Source organism: Elephantulus edwardii, unplaced genomic scaffold (genome assembly GCF_000299155.1).
Source record: "Elephantulus edwardii isolate Elephantulus edwardi_28Jun2011 unplaced genomic scaffold, EleEdw1.0 scaffold00171, whole genome shotgun sequence".
Taxonomy (NCBI): domain Eukaryota; kingdom Metazoa; phylum Chordata; class Mammalia; order Macroscelidea; family Macroscelididae; genus Elephantulus; species Elephantulus edwardii.
The window spans coordinates 4,523,674-4,540,792 of record NW_006399921.1 but is presented as its reverse complement, the minus strand read 5'-3'; the positions used below and the strand labels follow the sequence as shown (position 1 = coordinate 4,540,792).

Here is a 17,119-nt window from a genome sequence, read left to right as displayed (position 1 = left end):
AACAACAACACTGGTCTTCAAGACAAACGCTAACAGGAAAAGAGTGTTTATTAAAGGGCAACTTAAATATATTCTCACAATGACTCAATGAAAGAAATGTTATTCCTGTTTCACATATGAGGAAACAGATTGGGTAGCTTTTCTGAGGTTTCACTTTTGGGACCCAAGCTCCCGGTCTGGCTTTATAATAATATACCAACAAAGTGGCACACGCATGATCTCAGAGCAGCTCTGTAAGGAATGCAGGGCAAATGTTACTGTCTCCGTTTCCTCATGGAGAAACCAAGACTCAGAGAGGTTGAAATAGCTTTCCTGAGTTCTCCCTGCTAGTGAAGGAATCATCCAGAGGTAGAACCTCAACCTTCCCTCTTTGAGTTCATCCATTCATTGAGTTATTCAGCGCACATTCATCAGGGAACCTAATACAAGCCAGCTCTCTCTAGTATACTCTTCTCGGCTAGTCCAGCAGAAACATTGAGGTGCTGCAGCAAAAGAGCACTGAAAACAGGAGCACTGCTAGCTTGTCCTGCCTCATGATAATGTGCTTCCAGATGTTCAGTAGCCTTCCGTCCGTGTAGAGAAATTCTCTGATCACATCCTATTCCTGGTTTTGTTTTCCACTTTCTTCTCTCACCTCTCCCTTTCCTTGCACTCAGCCCTTCTTTTAGCCAGTCCAACCCTGTATAACAGTGTCTTCCTTGTCCAGTCCAGTCACTCTGCTCCACGTTCCTCCATTCTTCTGTAGTTTCAGTGTCGCCCCGCTAAAGTCCAAGGACTGGCCTCTCAGCTTCCTCCAAGCCCAGCGGCCTGAGCTGTGCCTGCCTTGCCCGACCTAGATCCCTTTGGGACCTCAGTAGCCCAGCCTCCACAGCCTCCTCCTTCCCCCATTTCTCCTCGTCCTCTCCTGTTGGTCTTCTCAGATCGGCCAGTGGCATGTGGCAGAAGGCCTCAGCATGGACAGTCGACTCTATGCCTCCAACATCTCCGACAGTCTCTTCAACACCACCTTGGTCGTCACCACCATCCTGGTAAGTGGGGTGTACCCCGGGCCTCCCAGCTGCACCTCCCCAGAGTGCCTGCCCCAGCTCCCAGCACTCAGAGGCTTCCCTTCCCAGTGAACAGAAAATGGGAGCTCTAATCACAGCACCGAGGCCAATTTATGGCAGTGTAATTAAACTCAAGTTGCTGTTTCATATGGAAATGATATTTGATGAGTTCTCCAGCAGCTGGGGAAGAGGAAAGGGGTGAAGAGACACTACAATGTGTGGATGCCTCTTCCAGGAGCACCCTGACAGGCAGGCAGCTGTGCACAGGCAGGGGAAGGGGGTCTTGATGACAAAAGTGGGCAAAACCCATCTGGGGGCTGGATCCAGTGTTCCGCATGTCCCCGGCTGCTTCCCAGCTGTGCCCACCTTGTTTGGTGCTTACCACATACGAAACAGATCCTGCCCCTTCCCACCACCAGCCTAGGCCATACTTGGACGTCTGTGGCTTCACATGGCCTGATCCTTTACTTCCCAGATGGTAAAAGCAGACAACTCAGTTAATCTATATCAGAGGGCAAAACCATCTGCCTTTTTCCATTTGATTCAGCTCTATCCAGAATTTACTGATCCCCACTCCATGCCAGGCTCAGTGCTCAGTCCAAGAGAAGACAAGTGAGACTCAGTCAGTATGTTCATAGAGGTTATGATTTACCAAACAGGATAAGCCAGCTGCATGTATAGCCATGGTGTTAGTCTCCTCCCTTCCTGAGAACTTCATATTTTAAAAGATTTGTCAATTAAGCTAACTGCATATATTAAACCATAATTAGTTTCTTTCTCCCCCACTTCTTCTTCTTTTTTTTCTTTCTTACTAATCAAAAGCGTATTTCCTCGACTGGCAGAGCATCTTATCAGCAGGAGATAACCAGTGTTGCCACGTTGATAAATTCTATCCCAGAGCACAGAGACTTGACGTATTAGTCTGCCCAGCCTTATCACTGGTGAATGTGCCAGGTCTGCAGGTGTGTCTGTTTATTTTAGGCTTTTGGAGATAATAGAGAAAGCTCAGGGACCTCCATCACTACCTTCATAACTCTGGGGCCACAGAATTTGAGAATAGGAATTATTAGTCGGCTATAAGCCAAGTGTGATAAAAACCGCAGGAGAGACACAGCTATTGCTGCAGAGTTCTGTGCCAACAGAAAGTCCAGCAAAGATTAAGAGAGCAAAGGATGTCTTTGAAGATGGAATTCAAACTGCAGAGAGAGTTGGAGAGTGGTGGTGAGAGAAAGAGAAGATTGTCAAATGTGTAAGGACTGTTGAAAAGTCCAGGCAGGGCTGGAGAACTACCTTGGTAGGGCAGGGGAGAGGCAGATGGCCAGCAGTGTGGGTTGGATCCATATCACTTAGGAGCTTGAGTGCTAAGCTGTTGAATTTTCTCTTCATTTGGTAGGAAATGGGGTCACTGAATATTTTCCTTCATTCAGTGAATATTTATTTATTGGCCACCTGCTCTTGTGTTTGGCACCATTCTGCGTACACAAGACATATGTCAATGAATAAGAAGTCAAAAATCCCTGCAGATAAGGAATTTACATTCCAGCAGGGATCCTGTGACAATTATGTCTCTATATCTGGCATGCTCGAGTTCAGTCTCTCTCTCTCTCTCCCTCTCGCTCTCTCTCTACCTCTCTCTCCTGTCTCGTCTATCTCTCTCTCTATCAATCTCTATCTGTCACTGTGATGGTGGTAGGCTAGGTAGCATGGCCACCACCTGTCTGTGGAGGCTGCTTCCTGTGGTGCTAACATGTTTCAGTGGTACTTTCAGACTCAGACAAACTAGGACAAAAGGTCTGATGATCAACCAGTGAAAACCCTCCAGGGCTGATCTACACTGAACTAATCCTCTTGGGCATTTGGTGATGGCTGCTGATATGTATTATGGAGTTGGAACTGACTCATAACTGGCCCTCCAGTGGGTTTTCAGAGGCAGTAAATCACATGGGAGGAGATTGCCCAGCATCTTTCTCCTGTGGAGCAGCTGGTCTATTTGAACCTCGTACTTCCAGGATGGCAGCACAGCTCCTTAATCCCCAGGCCTCCAGAGCTCCCTTGTTCATCAAGGTTGCCATGAACTGATGGCCTTCCCAATGGCAGCTGACAACAAGGTGAAAAGCGATGAAAAGTAGAGCTTGGGAAGGAGTTTGGTGATGCTGAATTAGATCCCCAAAAAGAGTGGTCAGTGTCAGCTCACTAACAGTAAAAAAAAACTTCAGTGGAGGTGAGGAGAGAGCCAGCCAGTTGAGAAGTATTCTGTGCAGAGGAAATGTTAAAGATAGGGAAGGAGGGAGTGGTTCAGGTGTCCAGTGTTTCAGTTGCTTGTCATCTCGGCTCACACTTTAGCATATCTAAACCAACAAGAAAATATCAGAACGATTAGAGAGTGGTTATGCCTGTATCCATTCCAGCTGGAGAGCTGTGGACAGCTTAGCCAACCAGGCACCTAAAGCAATGTGCTCGATGGGCCCTTTTTCTGCCTGAGAAGTACCTCCTGAACCTGCACTCCGCCCTCTGCCCTTGGCCCTGTCTGTACTTGACTCTCTGCGCCCTAATTCAGGTCCACGCTACTCCTTTGACCTGACCTCCGAGGTGTCCTTCTCACCTCTTCACTCTGTCTCTCCCACTCCTGTGAGAGTAATTATTCTGAAAAGAGATTGAATCCTGGCATTCTCATACTGAAATCCTTGAGTGGCTCCCCATCACTGTCACCTTTGACTGTGCATGGAATTCTGTCCTAATCAAGCCCTGTCCACTTTCATTGCTTCCTCTCCATGTGACTGATGTTTTAATGGTGTGTTTCTCAGGATCGCCTCACAAAGCTCTGCCTTTTCTTCTCTCCTTGCCTTTGCTCATGCTGTTCCTTCTTACTAAGCCTTGTGTCTCTTTCATGGTTTTGATTACAGTCTTAATCTCAGTAGACCAGTAATTCTTGTTCCTGGATTCTGGGCCCTCAGGAGTTCATGAAACTGGTGAATGCTCCCTCATTTGTGAGTTATCCCTGGCAGATGATAATTCCATGTGATTGACCACTCCACACTCTGCAAATGTCCGTGTTATAACCTTCCCCTGTCAGTGTGCACTTGTTACCACCAGCAAATACACAGACTCAGTCATAGGTGCAGGTCAGTGGTAGAATTCTTGCCGTCCATGCCGGAGATCCACTTTCAGTTACCGGCTTCAACGACAGGCACCTCAGTGTCCCCTAGGCTGAGCTTCAATCTGGAGGATCATGTGTCCCTTTGCTGCTGAACCACTCTCAGCAGAGCTTCCAGACATCAGGAAGAAACGCTGGTGAACTGCTTCAAAAAATCAGCCAATGGCAATCCTGACCATAATCCATGATGGGCCGTAATCCATCAGCCAGCATGTTGTTGCTTTGTGCATGACTTTACCATGAGAGGAGCTGATCCAATGGCTCAACCAACAACAGCAAATTCTCTTTGAACAGCTCTTCTGTGTTAAGCCTCAGATGGTCTATACTGCAGGGTCTATACTGAAGGGTCCTGTAAGATTGGGACTCTGGACTAGCACTTGGCCACCACATTTTCCAAAGTACCAAAGAGCCTCAACCTTTCTGACACCAGTATGTCTCCTTCCTGCATGAAGGCTTGTTGTTGTTATGAGCCAGTGAGTCGAGCATGCCTCACAACAACCATATAAACAACAGATCTGAACTCTGCCCCACTTGAGCCCACTGGGTCTGACACTGAATCAGTTCATCTCATTGAGGGTCTTCCTCTCATTGTCCCTCCAGCTTTCCAAGCATGATGCTCCTTCCCAAGGAATGTTGTTGTTATGTGTCATCAAGTCGCCGCTACTCATAGTGACCCTATGTGCAATAGCTTTGAAGCTTCCCCTGGGCCAGTCAACACACCTACCCCCATAACCCCAATTACTAGGTCAGTCCATCACATCCAGGGTCTTCCTCTCCTGCGCTGTCCCTTCACTCTTCCAAGAATGAAGTTCTTCTCCACGGACTGGTCTCTCCTGGCCACATGCCCAAAATATGTGAGACAGAGCTTCAAAATCCTAGCCTCCAAGGAGAAACTTGTTTTCACCCTCTCCAGGATAAACCTGTTTGTTTCCTTGGCGGTCCATGGTATAATGGACAGGGATTGATTAGGACAGAACTCCATGCACAGCCAACTCAAAGGCACTGATGATTCTTCTTCTGTTGTCCTTCCCAATAACATGCAAAAAGTGTATGAGCTAAAGCTTCAGCATCCATGCCCATAGAGAGCAATGTAGCTGCACCATCTCCAAATCGTATCTGTTTGTTATTTAGTTTGAATATGTTAGTGGATTTTACATTAAATGGAATGTAGAAAGTATTTGGGAAGGAGGATTTTGTCACACTGTTTGTTACAATAAAAGATACCTTGATCTCTTGCCAAGGTTGAGATGGGCCAAGCCCCATCCACAGAGCTATTATTATGTTTTCAGTCACACAGTTGGCATATGCTTAATGCTGGGAGCAGGTAGGGAATACAGAACTGGAAGAGTCAATCCCAGAAGAACACTGGAAGGATAAATACAAGAGACCCTGAGAGTGAGTGGGCGTCTTGAGAAGTGTTTTTAAGTAGGAGGAGGAAATGGACTCCAAGACAGAGATAATGAGTTAGGTTCAGAAGGAGATAGGAAGAGAGAAGTCTTTGAGCTGAGGATGACTTGTGTGGAAGGTAGGAAGATTGAGTTCATCACACTGATAGGGCAATGAACTTGATCATAAATAAAAACCACATGAACTTCAACCTGATGAACATCCTTTTCATGCTTCCTTCTGTGCTCTCCCATGTTATAAGGCCCTCATGACATATGGTCTTCAGAACTTCCATGTCCTCCCAACTGGAAGAACCTCTTCCAGTATGAACTCAGGAAATCAGCATTTCAGGTGTTGTGTCTCTTAGCTGCTAGAATCATCTGTGACATCTCCTGTCTGTCCCTAACCCCAAGTGTCCTTGCCTAGGGCTTTCTCTGACCCCAGTGCTGATTTGCATTCAGCCTCCTGATTCTTGCAGGGCTTGGCAATCCCTGTTCTCCGTTCTTGCCGTCTGCATATCATATCCCTGTAGCAGTTCTGTCAAATTCCAATCCTGTTTGCCCCACTTTCAGCAGAGCTCTAGAGGCTAGCAAGGCTTCCCCAGCTCCTGGCCTCCTTGCTGCCACTCTGTATCCACACTCACTCTCTCCACCTTCCCTCTTCCCCGCCCCACACTCACCTTGATTCTCACACCTTTCCTTGGTTCCTGGGACCTGGTTTTACCAACCAGCCCTTCTTTTCCCTAGTTTTCCAGTCTACTCTCTTTTGAGGATTCCTTCCTTTCTACCTAGAAATATACTCTGATCTCTTCTACCCTGAAACTTATGAGTACCATCTTTCTTACACTTTTGTTGTTGAAGTGGAGTCAACCCATAGCTGATCCTCTCGCAGGTTTTCAGAAGCATTAAATCGTACAGAAGGAGATTATTCATCTTTCTCCCACAGAGCAGCTGGTGGATTTGAACCATGTACCTTTTGTGTTGACAGCACAGTTCCTTACCATTAAGCCATCGGGGCATCCACTTCCACTCTGGTACCTTCCAATTTAGAGAATCATAGAACTCAATGGACAAGTGAGTGTGTCCCCAGTGCTGCTGTTTGTCGGTAGGAAGCTGAGAGGCAGGCTGCTTCCTGCCATACTGCCCTCCTCAGATCTCTTCACTTACTCAGTAGCTGATCCACTCTCAGGTCAGCATTGCTTGTTCCCTCCTTAATCTCTGCAGAGTCCTACCACCTCCACAGAATCTGCCTCCGGAAAGGTCACCAGTGGCGTCGGATCCAGGTGCCCTAACACAGTCCTGAGATCTGTGTGGGAATGTCTGTATTCTCCTTCTTGAATCTTCCTCCTGATTTTCATGACTGCATTATTCTGAGTTTTAGCCTTTCCGTGTAATTAATCTTCGTCTTCTTTGACTACTCTTCATTTCTCCAATCTCTGAGATCAGATTCTCCCCAAGGTCCTACTCTTACATATTCTTTTTCAATTCTTCCCCCTTGATTTATTACAGAATCTAACATATTTTGTAGCTTCAGCTCTCGCCTCTTTATAGTCACTTCCCAATCTCTGCACCCTATCGCATCCTCTCTCTACATTTTAAATATCCAGTTGGACGTTTCCTCCTGAATAACCTACCACACTTCACATTCAGCAAGTCCCAAATCCCCTTTCTCCCCAACCACCATGGCAGGGGTGACAATATCGTTTGTCATTTACTCAGACTCCAAGGGCCTGAACACCCTTCTCCTCTATAATGCATCCAGCGAGTCATCAGTCCTCTCCTTCTCTAGGTCTCTTGTCTGCTTTCTGTTTCTCCAGACCAACTGGCGCCAGTATATAGCTCAGATGTCAGTATCTCATACCAAAGACAACCTGTCTATAGCTTTTGACTCTTCATCTCTGGCTAATTAATATCCTTTACTCAAAGCTGTCAGTCTTTAAAACCCTCAGTGTTTCACTAAATATTGTATAATACAGTTTCATCATCCTGCCATCCAAGCCTATGGTGACTACACTTCATTTTTCTAATTGTATCCTTCCTCCCATCCACATAACCCAGGTCCCAAAGAAACTGTGGATCCACTAACAAACCCTATTCCTCTTACCCTAACTCATGCCTTTGGATATACCCTTTTCTTCATTCATCCTGCTTCTATATATCAAAGCCAGTGTGGCTCTACCTTCCCCATGGAACCTTCTCTGGACATCTAGAAGAGAAACAGCCTTCTTCCCAATGTTATCCAGGGGAGATAGCATTTGCCCCTCTAATCTTCATTATCCAGTCGGTTGTTTCACAAGCTTCCTTGTATCTCTGATACAATAAATATTAGATAATAGATCCCTGAACAAGCAAAAGGAAGAAAAGTAATAGAGAGATGGAGGGGACATAATGTCAGATAATAACTTTAAATGAAGTAGAAGGAACTTGAATTGGCTTTCTGCTCAGTGGGAGCCATTATGTGCCCCTGATAAGAGAAGCACTTTGGTGAAGGAGAGCCTTGGAAAGTAAGTTAAAGGAAAAGGAGCTAGTTGTCACTTCCAGAGCAGCCCATTACAAAATCCACTGCCCTCCTGCTGTCTTCTCACCAACTTCCTCTCCTCCTGCCCCTCCTTTACCACACGTGACTGAGAGGCCAAGGCTAAGATGAGAATGACAGCTGCCCAGTTTTGCTGCAGGAAAACCCATATTTAATGCTGAAGGGGAACCACCAAGAGATGGAAGGCAACGACCGCTACGAGGGCTTCTGTGTGGACATGCTCAAGGAGTTGGCAGAGATCCTCCGATTCAACTACAAGATCCGCCTGGTCGGGGATGGTGTGTATGGCGTGCCCGAGGCCAACGGGACCTGGACAGGAATGGTCGGGGAGTTGATCGCTAGGGTAAGGAAGGGGCTTTGAACTTGGTGGTGGGGTGGGTAGGGAAAGAGAAGCGCATACCATGCATGCGTGTCTTATGCTCTTCTACCCTCCTGTTTATTCAGGCAGTCAATCAACCATTCATACTCTGAAAAATATATTGTGGTAAAATGTATATAATGTACAATTTTCCATTTTAACCACCACAAGAACAACAATGGTGCAATTTAGCGAAATTAATATATTCACAATGTTATGCTGTCATCAACACTATTTCCAAAATGCTTCATGATTCAAATAGAACTTCAGTACTTACTGAAAAATAATAATTCTATCTTTATAAAGTTACTGGTTGTAGATACTTCATGTAAGTGGAATCATTTGTTCGTTTATAACTGACTTATTTCCTGTAATACAATGTTTTCAAAGTTTGTCCATATTATGGTAATAGCATATATTAGAACTTAACTTTTTATAACAACTTAATATTTGAGTAAATATACAGACCACATTTTATTTCTCCATGTATCTGTTGTTGATGGATGCTTGAATTTTTGCTATTTTCTGGCAACTGTGAATAGTGCTTCTATGAACATTGATATACACATGTCTGTTTAAGTCCTTGCTTTCAGTTCTCTTGGCTGTATACCTAGAAGTGAAAGTGCTGGCTCATTTGGATATTCTGTTTTACTTGTTTTGAGAAACCACCAAATGGTTTTCCACAGAAGCTGTACTGTTTTACATTCTTACCAATAATCCAGAAGGGTTTTGAGTTTTCCATATCCTCAGCAATTCTTGTTACTTTCCGCTTTTGAAAAATAACTGTCTTAGCAAGTGTGAAGTGGAATCTCATTGTGGTTTTGATTTGTGTTTCCCTGGTAATTATTAATATTGAGCATCTTTTTAAGGAGCCCCTTGGCCATTTGTTTATGTTCTTCCAAGAAATGAATTTTACATACTTTACTCATTATCTTAGGGAGCTCTGGTGGCCTAATGGTAAGAAACTGCACTGCAGTCCCAAAGACATGCAGTTCTAACCCACCATCTGCTCTGCAGGAGAAGGATGGATAATCTCCTCCTGTGTGATTTACTTTCTATAAAAACCTGCTGGAGGGTCAGCTTTAGGTCAGTTCGGACTCAATGGTACACAGCAACAACTTATTATCTTAGGCTGGGTTCTCTAGAGAGGCAATACATGAGGCTGAGATAGATTTATTTCATGAAGATGGCTCACCTGCTTGTGGAGAAGAGTCCCATGTCTGTAGGTCAGATCTAAAAAGAGAGACATCTTGGGAAGTAGAGTCTAAGATTTCAGCAGTCAGGCAGGGTCTCAGGCTAAGTGGCTTAAGAAGCTGACATGTCCAGGATCACTGTTGGGAAGTAGGGTCACACATGACTGGCTTTGGATATAGGTGAGTCCCAAGTTGGCAAATCTGGCAAACCACAGGGTCCTGCAAGGAGACTGTGAGCCAGACGTGTTGTCAGGGTGAGTCAGCTCTGACTTGTAGTGACCCTGTGGACAGCGTGCGGAAGCCTCACCTGCTCCTGCATTATCCTCACAGGCTCAGCCGTGCTTCTAAGTTAATTGTTGAAGTCACTGCTTTAGTCTGTCACCTTGAGTGTCTTCTCCTTCTAGGACTTTCCACCTTTTAAAACATAATTTCCTGTTCCAGGGACTGGTCCCCCTTGGCGACATAGCCATTGTACATGAGATGAAGTTTCACCGTCGTTGCCGCTAAAGAGCACGCTGGCTGCACTTCTCCAAAGACAGATTTGTTTGTTCTTTTGACAATCAATAATATACTCCATTACCTTCCCTAATATCATAATTCAAAGGCATCAGTTCTTCTTCACTCCTCCTTAGTCATTGTCCAAATTCCACAAGAATGGAACAATTGAAAAGCAAAGCAACAGAAAGTAAAGCTTTTCTTTTAAAAAGTCACATACAGATCTGACAAAAAGCTCTCTAGCTTTTTGCCAGAATCTAAATGAGACTCTGGTGGCCTAGTAGTAAGAAGCTGCACTGCAATCCCAAAGGCACATGGTTGGAATCCACTAGCTGCTCTGTGGGAGCAGAAGAATGGACAGTCTTCTCCTGTGAGATTTACTGTCTCTGAAAATCCACTGGAGGGTCAGCTATGAGTAAGTTCCTAGCCAAAGGTAAACAACAACCACCACCAACATAAAATATCATGCAGACAAGACCCCAAAAGCTATCTACCTTTAATTAGATCAGGTTAATCATATCTTTAGAGATCCGTTTATAATCCTGCCTTAGTGATATCATAGATGTTAGAACTTGTAACACATAGAATAACTGACTTATACTAAGGATCATAGCCATGTTGACACAATTTTAACTGTAACACTCATTTTTAAACTGGGTTGTATTTTGGTTACTGAGTTAAAGTTCTTTACGTATTTTTAATGTAGTCTCTTATGAGATATATATGACTGACAAATATTTTCTATTATATTGTAGATTGTATTTTCACCCTCTTAATAGTATACTTTGATACATAAAAGTTTTAAATGTCAGTAAATTTCTGATTTATCTCTTTCCCCCCTATTATTGCTGGTGCTTTTGATCTTACATGTAAAACTGTTGCCAACTCAAAAGACATGAAAATTTACTCCAGTGTTTTCTTAAAAGCATTGCGCGGTCTTGGCTCATGCACTTGACGTGGTATTTTCAGTCATCACATATGCTTGTGAAATCTGGACCATGAGTAAAAAAGACTGAAGAAGAATTGGTGCTTTTGCATTGTGAAGTCAGTGAAGAATATTGAATATACTGGGAACTGACAAAGGAACAAAGCTGTCTGGGAAGAAGTGCTGCAAGAATGCTTTTTAAGAAGGAACAGTAAAACTTCATATCACATATTCCAGGCATTTTATCCGGAAGAATCAGCCCCTCGAGAGAGATATCATGCTTGGTAAAGTGGAGAGTCAGTGAAGACCTTCAACAAGATGGGTTGGCCCAATGGCTGCAACGATCTAAACACAGCAGTGATTGTGAGGACGGCCCGGGGTCAGGCAAGGCTTCATAACTAACAGCAGCAGCTCTTATCAGGCCATTAGTCTAGTGCAAGTTAATTTTTGTATACGGTGTGAGGTAGAAGCCCAACATCATTATTTTGTGTGTGGAAAACCAGTTGTCCCAGCACTACTTATAAAGAAGACTGATCTTCCCCTATTTTGAGTTGGAAACCTTGTCAAAAATTAGTTGCCTATAGAAGGGTTTAATTTGATACTCTCATTCTATTCCTTGGTCTCTCCGTCTATCCTTATGCTAGCTTTATATTAAATTTTAAATAAGAAATGTTAATTTTCAAACTTTGCTCCTTTTTTTCCAGGTTGTTTGTATTATTGGAGTCCCTTGTTCCATATGAATTTTGAAAAAAAAATACTGAAGACAAAATAGACTGTTGGGATTTTGTTAGGAACATCATTGAACCTCTAAATCCTTTGGGTACTATTGAAATTTTAGCATAGTAAGTCTATCGATCTATAAGCTTGGAATGTGTGTGTTATCCTTGCACAGGGGCCAAGCTAATCTTCTCTGTATCATTCTGATTTTAGTATATATGCTGCTGAAGTGAGCAAAATCTATAAGCTTAGAATGTGTTTGCATATATTTAGGTCATCTTTCATTTCTTTCCACAGTATTTTGTAATCTCCTCCTGTGTAATTTGCAGCCTGGGAAACCCAGTGAAGGGTCAGTTAGGAATTGGTTCCAACTTAGAGACAGAGGATTGTAATTTACAGTATCCAAATTTGATACTTCCTTGGTTAAATCTATCCCTGGGTCTTTTTTAGTTTTGGAAGCTATTTAAAATGAAATTTGTTTCTTCATATCTTTGCAGGGTGTTTATGGTGAGTGTATAAAAACACAGTGATTTTTGTGTGTTGGTATACCCCACAACATTGCTGAACTTTTTAGTTCTAGAGTTTTTCTCTGTGAATTATTTGGGCTTTTCTTTGTATGTAGAATTGTATTGTTTGTGAAGAGGAGAGAGAGTGTTCAATCTTTCCAACTTAGATTTTTTTTTCTTGACTAATTGCTTTGTCTGGAACTTCCAGTACACTGTTGAATTATAATGGTGAAAGTAAATGTCTCTTTCTTATTTCTGACCTTGAGGGGAAATTTTCAGTCTTTCACCATTACCTGTGACCCTAACTGTATGGGGTTTTCATAAATTCCCTTTATTGCTGAAGAAGTTTCCTGCTATGTTGAGTTTTTAGAATCCTACAAGGCTGTAAAATTGTGTCAAATGCCTTTTCTGCATTAATGAAGATTATTATGTAGGGTAGGGTTGGTTTTTTTTTTCTCTCCTGTATTCTATTATTTAGGTATATTACAGTGATTGTTTTATTTATTTGTTTTTCCACAATGTGTTGTTTTATTTGAAGCCATCCTGCTGGTGGATCCCAGGGTCAGTGTAGGTGAATGGCCCTTTACCAGGCAAAGGCCTGGAGGTTGGGACCATGGCCCTACTCTGATGGCTCACTGGGTGTTCTCGGAGCTGGCAGATGTGCTCTCATCTCCTCGTGGTCCTCACAAGGCTGGTTCACCTTCACCTTCCTCTTACACTTCTAGTAGTGAATGTAATGCATCTGCTCTTTGTGGATCTTTGCCTTTCTGGGGCAGCTGGAGGGCTTTCATGTAGGGTGGGGTTTTTTTCCCCCCTTCAGTTTCCCTTGGACGCTCTTCTTCATTAATCTTTGCGCCTTTGATCTAGATAAACGCTTGGCCTTACAGGGGGCCTTGCCAGGAGGCTTCCTCCTGGAAGCATTGGGAAATGGCTGCCCAGCTGCTGAAGTGGATGGCTGTGTCTTCATAGCTGTCTTTATTCTATGGAAGTCTTTCAGTCATCTCTGTCTTCTATTCAGAAATTACTCTTATGCCCTTGAAAGAAATACCAGTTGATCACGGTGTATAGTCTTTTTAAATGTAGCTTGCTAGTATTTGACATGGACACATTTTTTCATTGATTTGGCCATCCACACCACAATCTTTATTAAGAGGGCACCGTAATAAGCATTAGTGATGTATTGATGGTGTATCACAATGAGGATAGGGTCCCTTTCTGTGGTGGTGTGAATAAGACAACCAGGAGCCCTGTAGCTCTCCTACATGGGTACCTGTTAAAAGTAATGGAAACTTTGATCTATTATCATGTGTTAGTGAATTGGGGTCCATTTTTTGATAACCTGAGTGCCTTGTGTTCTTATTTTGTTGGTCATTACCATCCCCTTGGTAGAATTTGGGCAGACTTTGGGAGAGCCCAGGAAACTCACATCATCTGATTGAAATATGAAAGATACTGTCAAGGGAGACATGGATAAATAATAAGGGGAAGGGATCAAGTGTCAACAGAGTCAACCACAGATACAGTTATTTTTTTTTTTTACTACTTGTTTTATTTCCTGCTGTCACTAATGTCTTTTACGGACTCAGAGCTTAGGTAGACTTAGATAGGTTGTAGATTTTCAGGCTGAATGTGGGAACTTAATTAAAATGCACGTGTGCATCATAGAATGTCAGTCATCTGTTAGGTTAAAGCAAGGTTATAAGAATGTGCTTCCAGGGGGAAAATCTCTTGTTTTCTTGATATACGCTAGTCACACCTATAAAAATTACTTCTATTCTTACTAATCCCCTGTCCCTATTCCCATAACTGAGCTTGCGTGGTCAGAAGAAGCGATGGACACTCAATGCAGAGAGCACAGACCTTGTTTCTAGATGTGACCTTGAACTCACTCCTTTCTCTTGCTGCTTTCCAAAGGGAAAAGTGTGTGCTTCTGCACAAGGTGCTTTACATACATTATGTCTAATCCTCTCCAAGCGTGCCTTTTAGCTCGCTGTTATCCCCATCTTACAAAAGAGCAATCTAAAGCTTAGAGAGCTTAAATCACTTTCCAGAGCCATGCAATTAGTATCGTGTATGGCTCATAGTTGGGGTTTAAACCCAGATCTGTCTTAACGCCAAAGCCCATGTGTTTTTCACTACAGTGCTCTTCCTGGATGAAAGGTACAGAGAAAAGAAAGGTACAGCATAAATCCAAGCCCTTCCTTTTGCCTTACCTTCCTCATATCTCCCTTCCTCTTGCTCTGTCTTTCTTTGCTTCCTTCTCTTACTGAAGCAACATGGTTTTAACCCTTTATATGCGCAGGTACTTCTTTGGTTACATACATTGTTTGAATTGCATACAACTTACAGTTATGAATTAACCTCACCAGTCTACCCCTGCAAAGCCTGTTGTCAGGAACCTTGATGGGTCATTCAAATTCACCAGCTATTTGAGGGAGAAAGATGGGCAATCTCCCCATAAAGATTTACAACCTTGGAAACGTGATGAAGGGCTGCCATGAACTGAAGTAGACTTCCTTGACAGTGCATTTGCATTTAAAGCCTATTATAAAGAGCCCTGGTAGCATTGTGTGTTACTTAAAGGGCTGTTAACTGCAAGTTTAGCAGTTCAAATCCACCAGCCTCCTGCTGGAGAAATCAGGGAAGTGTCCTCCTATAAAGATTGACAGTCTCAGAAACCTGATGGGAGAATGTTATAAACCAGAAACAACAGTGGATTTGGGTTTTAAAATAAATATTGTAGAACTTCTAAGGATGGTTCGTATTAACAATGGACAGTACTTTGAAACTCTCATCAAACATTATCATTATTATTACTCTCTTAGGGAGCTCTGGGGGCCTAATGGGTAAGGAGTTATGCTGGCAACCCAAAGGCAGGCAGTTCAAATCGACCAGCTACTCCAAGGGGAAAAAATGAGCAGTCTTCTCCTGTGCAATCCAAGCTTGGAAAATCCACTGTGAATGAATTCCCACTCAATAGCAATGACTTAAGTTGAGTTCTTTACTGCATTATTAAGTGAAAGATGTTTTTCTGGATGTTTTTACTGATTTTTAAGCATAGAAAATTTCACTGAGACAAACATTTGACCGGTTGAATTATCCCACTATAACAACTTACATATAAATTTCACTTCAAGATAAATTTTGGATGTAACTCATTTGTAATGTGGAAACTGTCTATTTAAACCTGAGGATATTAGGTAAAATGTTAAGGTCTTGATCCTCAATGATAAGTTGTTATTGTGGTTCTTGTTGTTGTGTACCATCTATTTGAAATAGACCCATAGCAGACCCTCCAGCAGGTTTTCTGAGGCAGTAAATTACATGGGAGGATATTATCCATCCTTTTTCCATGGAGAATGCCTTTAAGATTGCAGCACAGCTTTTTGCCATTAGGCCATCAAATCTCCCCATTCATTAGTTAGAATGTTAAAGAGATAATCCTTGACATTGTGAGAAGTTCCCTATAGATGGAGATCTGGGAAAACCACTTCAGAAGTGAGAGGAAACGGTGCCTAGGAGTTTGCCTGGTGGTTCTGACAGCATTTGGAAAGACAAAGAGAAAGCAAACAATAAGATTTGTTTCAGAGCAGAATATTATGACTGGAGTCCAAGGGAACTGATTCAGATGTGAGGTGTCCCTCACAAAGGCGTGCAAATGGAGGAATGGCAGATGGGCAGAGGCCATCAAAGGTCTAGTGAGCCCTGAAGAGCTGTCATAACATGGATGAGGATGGTGAAAGCTCCTGCAGGGTCTCTGCACTGCCTTCAAGACTGAATCAAAGAGAAAAATGAACTGGGGTGGGGGTGGGGGGGGTGATCAGGGAGGATATGTGCAATAATGAATGAATGGAAATCCAAGTTCTTTATAAACTTTGATTAAAATTTCAATTTTAAAAAGGTGACTAAATCCCATCCTGTGGGTGACAGAGCAGAACAGATTTGCTGCTGTTCTCTACAACTCCAGAGCTTTCCTGAAACATCCTCTTATTTGGATCCTACTGTGGAGATGCACCCAAGGGTGGTTAGACCAGAGAAAGCTAAGGAACCAGGCCTTATACTTCTTTTCTTACTGATATGCTCTGTCACCTTGAGGCCCTTTCCTCAGCGTCTTGGGCTGCCTAGTAACTGGGAGTCTAACTTGAGGGATAACAGAGTCTGTGCACAACCATTTCCTTTTCAGCACCTTAATGAGCTGTGACAGGGAGTGACAGGGGGTGGAGAGGAGCTTGCGATTCAAGGACACCCACTGTATGCCAGACAACATGGGCAATCAGGCAGAGATCTTAACATTTACCCCAGATTGTCTTTAATTGAAAAACATTACTAGACAGCATTACTAAATCTATCAATCAATATATTAATCTGTTAATTCAATAAATAGTTATTGAATACTTTGCATTATTTTGTTGTTATGTGCCATCGAGTCGCTTGTGACTCATAGCGACCCTATGTACAACAGCCCTAAACTCCTCTCTGTCCTGTGCCAATCTCACTGTCTCTGACATTCCCATCCCGATTGCCCCAGTCACTGAATCAGTCCACCTCAAAGAGGGCCTTCCCCTCCTGAGCTATCCCTCCACCCTCCCAAGCATGATGTCACTCTCCAAGGACCGGTCCCTCCTTACATACAACATGTCCAAAGTATGTTAGACAGAGCCTCAGAATCCTTGCCCCCAAGGAGCCACCCGGTTTAACCCTTTCTAGGATGAATCTGTTTTCCTGGCAGTCCATTGTACTCTAAATACTCTTCTCCAGCACCACAGCTCAAAGGCATCAATTCTCCTTCTATCCTCCTTGGTCA

At 43.2% G+C, this 17,119-nt stretch overlaps 1 protein-coding gene across 1 annotated transcript in view; it reads left to right on the top strand.

The window, feature by feature from the left end:
* GRIK4 (glutamate receptor, ionotropic, kainate 4) overlaps nucleotides 1-17,119 on the top strand; it is a 496,433-nt gene that overhangs the window by 359,432 nt on the left and 119,882 nt on the right. The window contains exons 11-12 of the mRNA XM_006895612.1: nucleotides 921-1,028; nucleotides 8,261-8,464. Coding sequence (XP_006895674.1) covers nucleotides 921-1,028; nucleotides 8,261-8,464 — 312 coding nt within the window. The remainder of the gene's footprint in view (nucleotides 1-920; nucleotides 1,029-8,260; nucleotides 8,465-17,119) is intronic.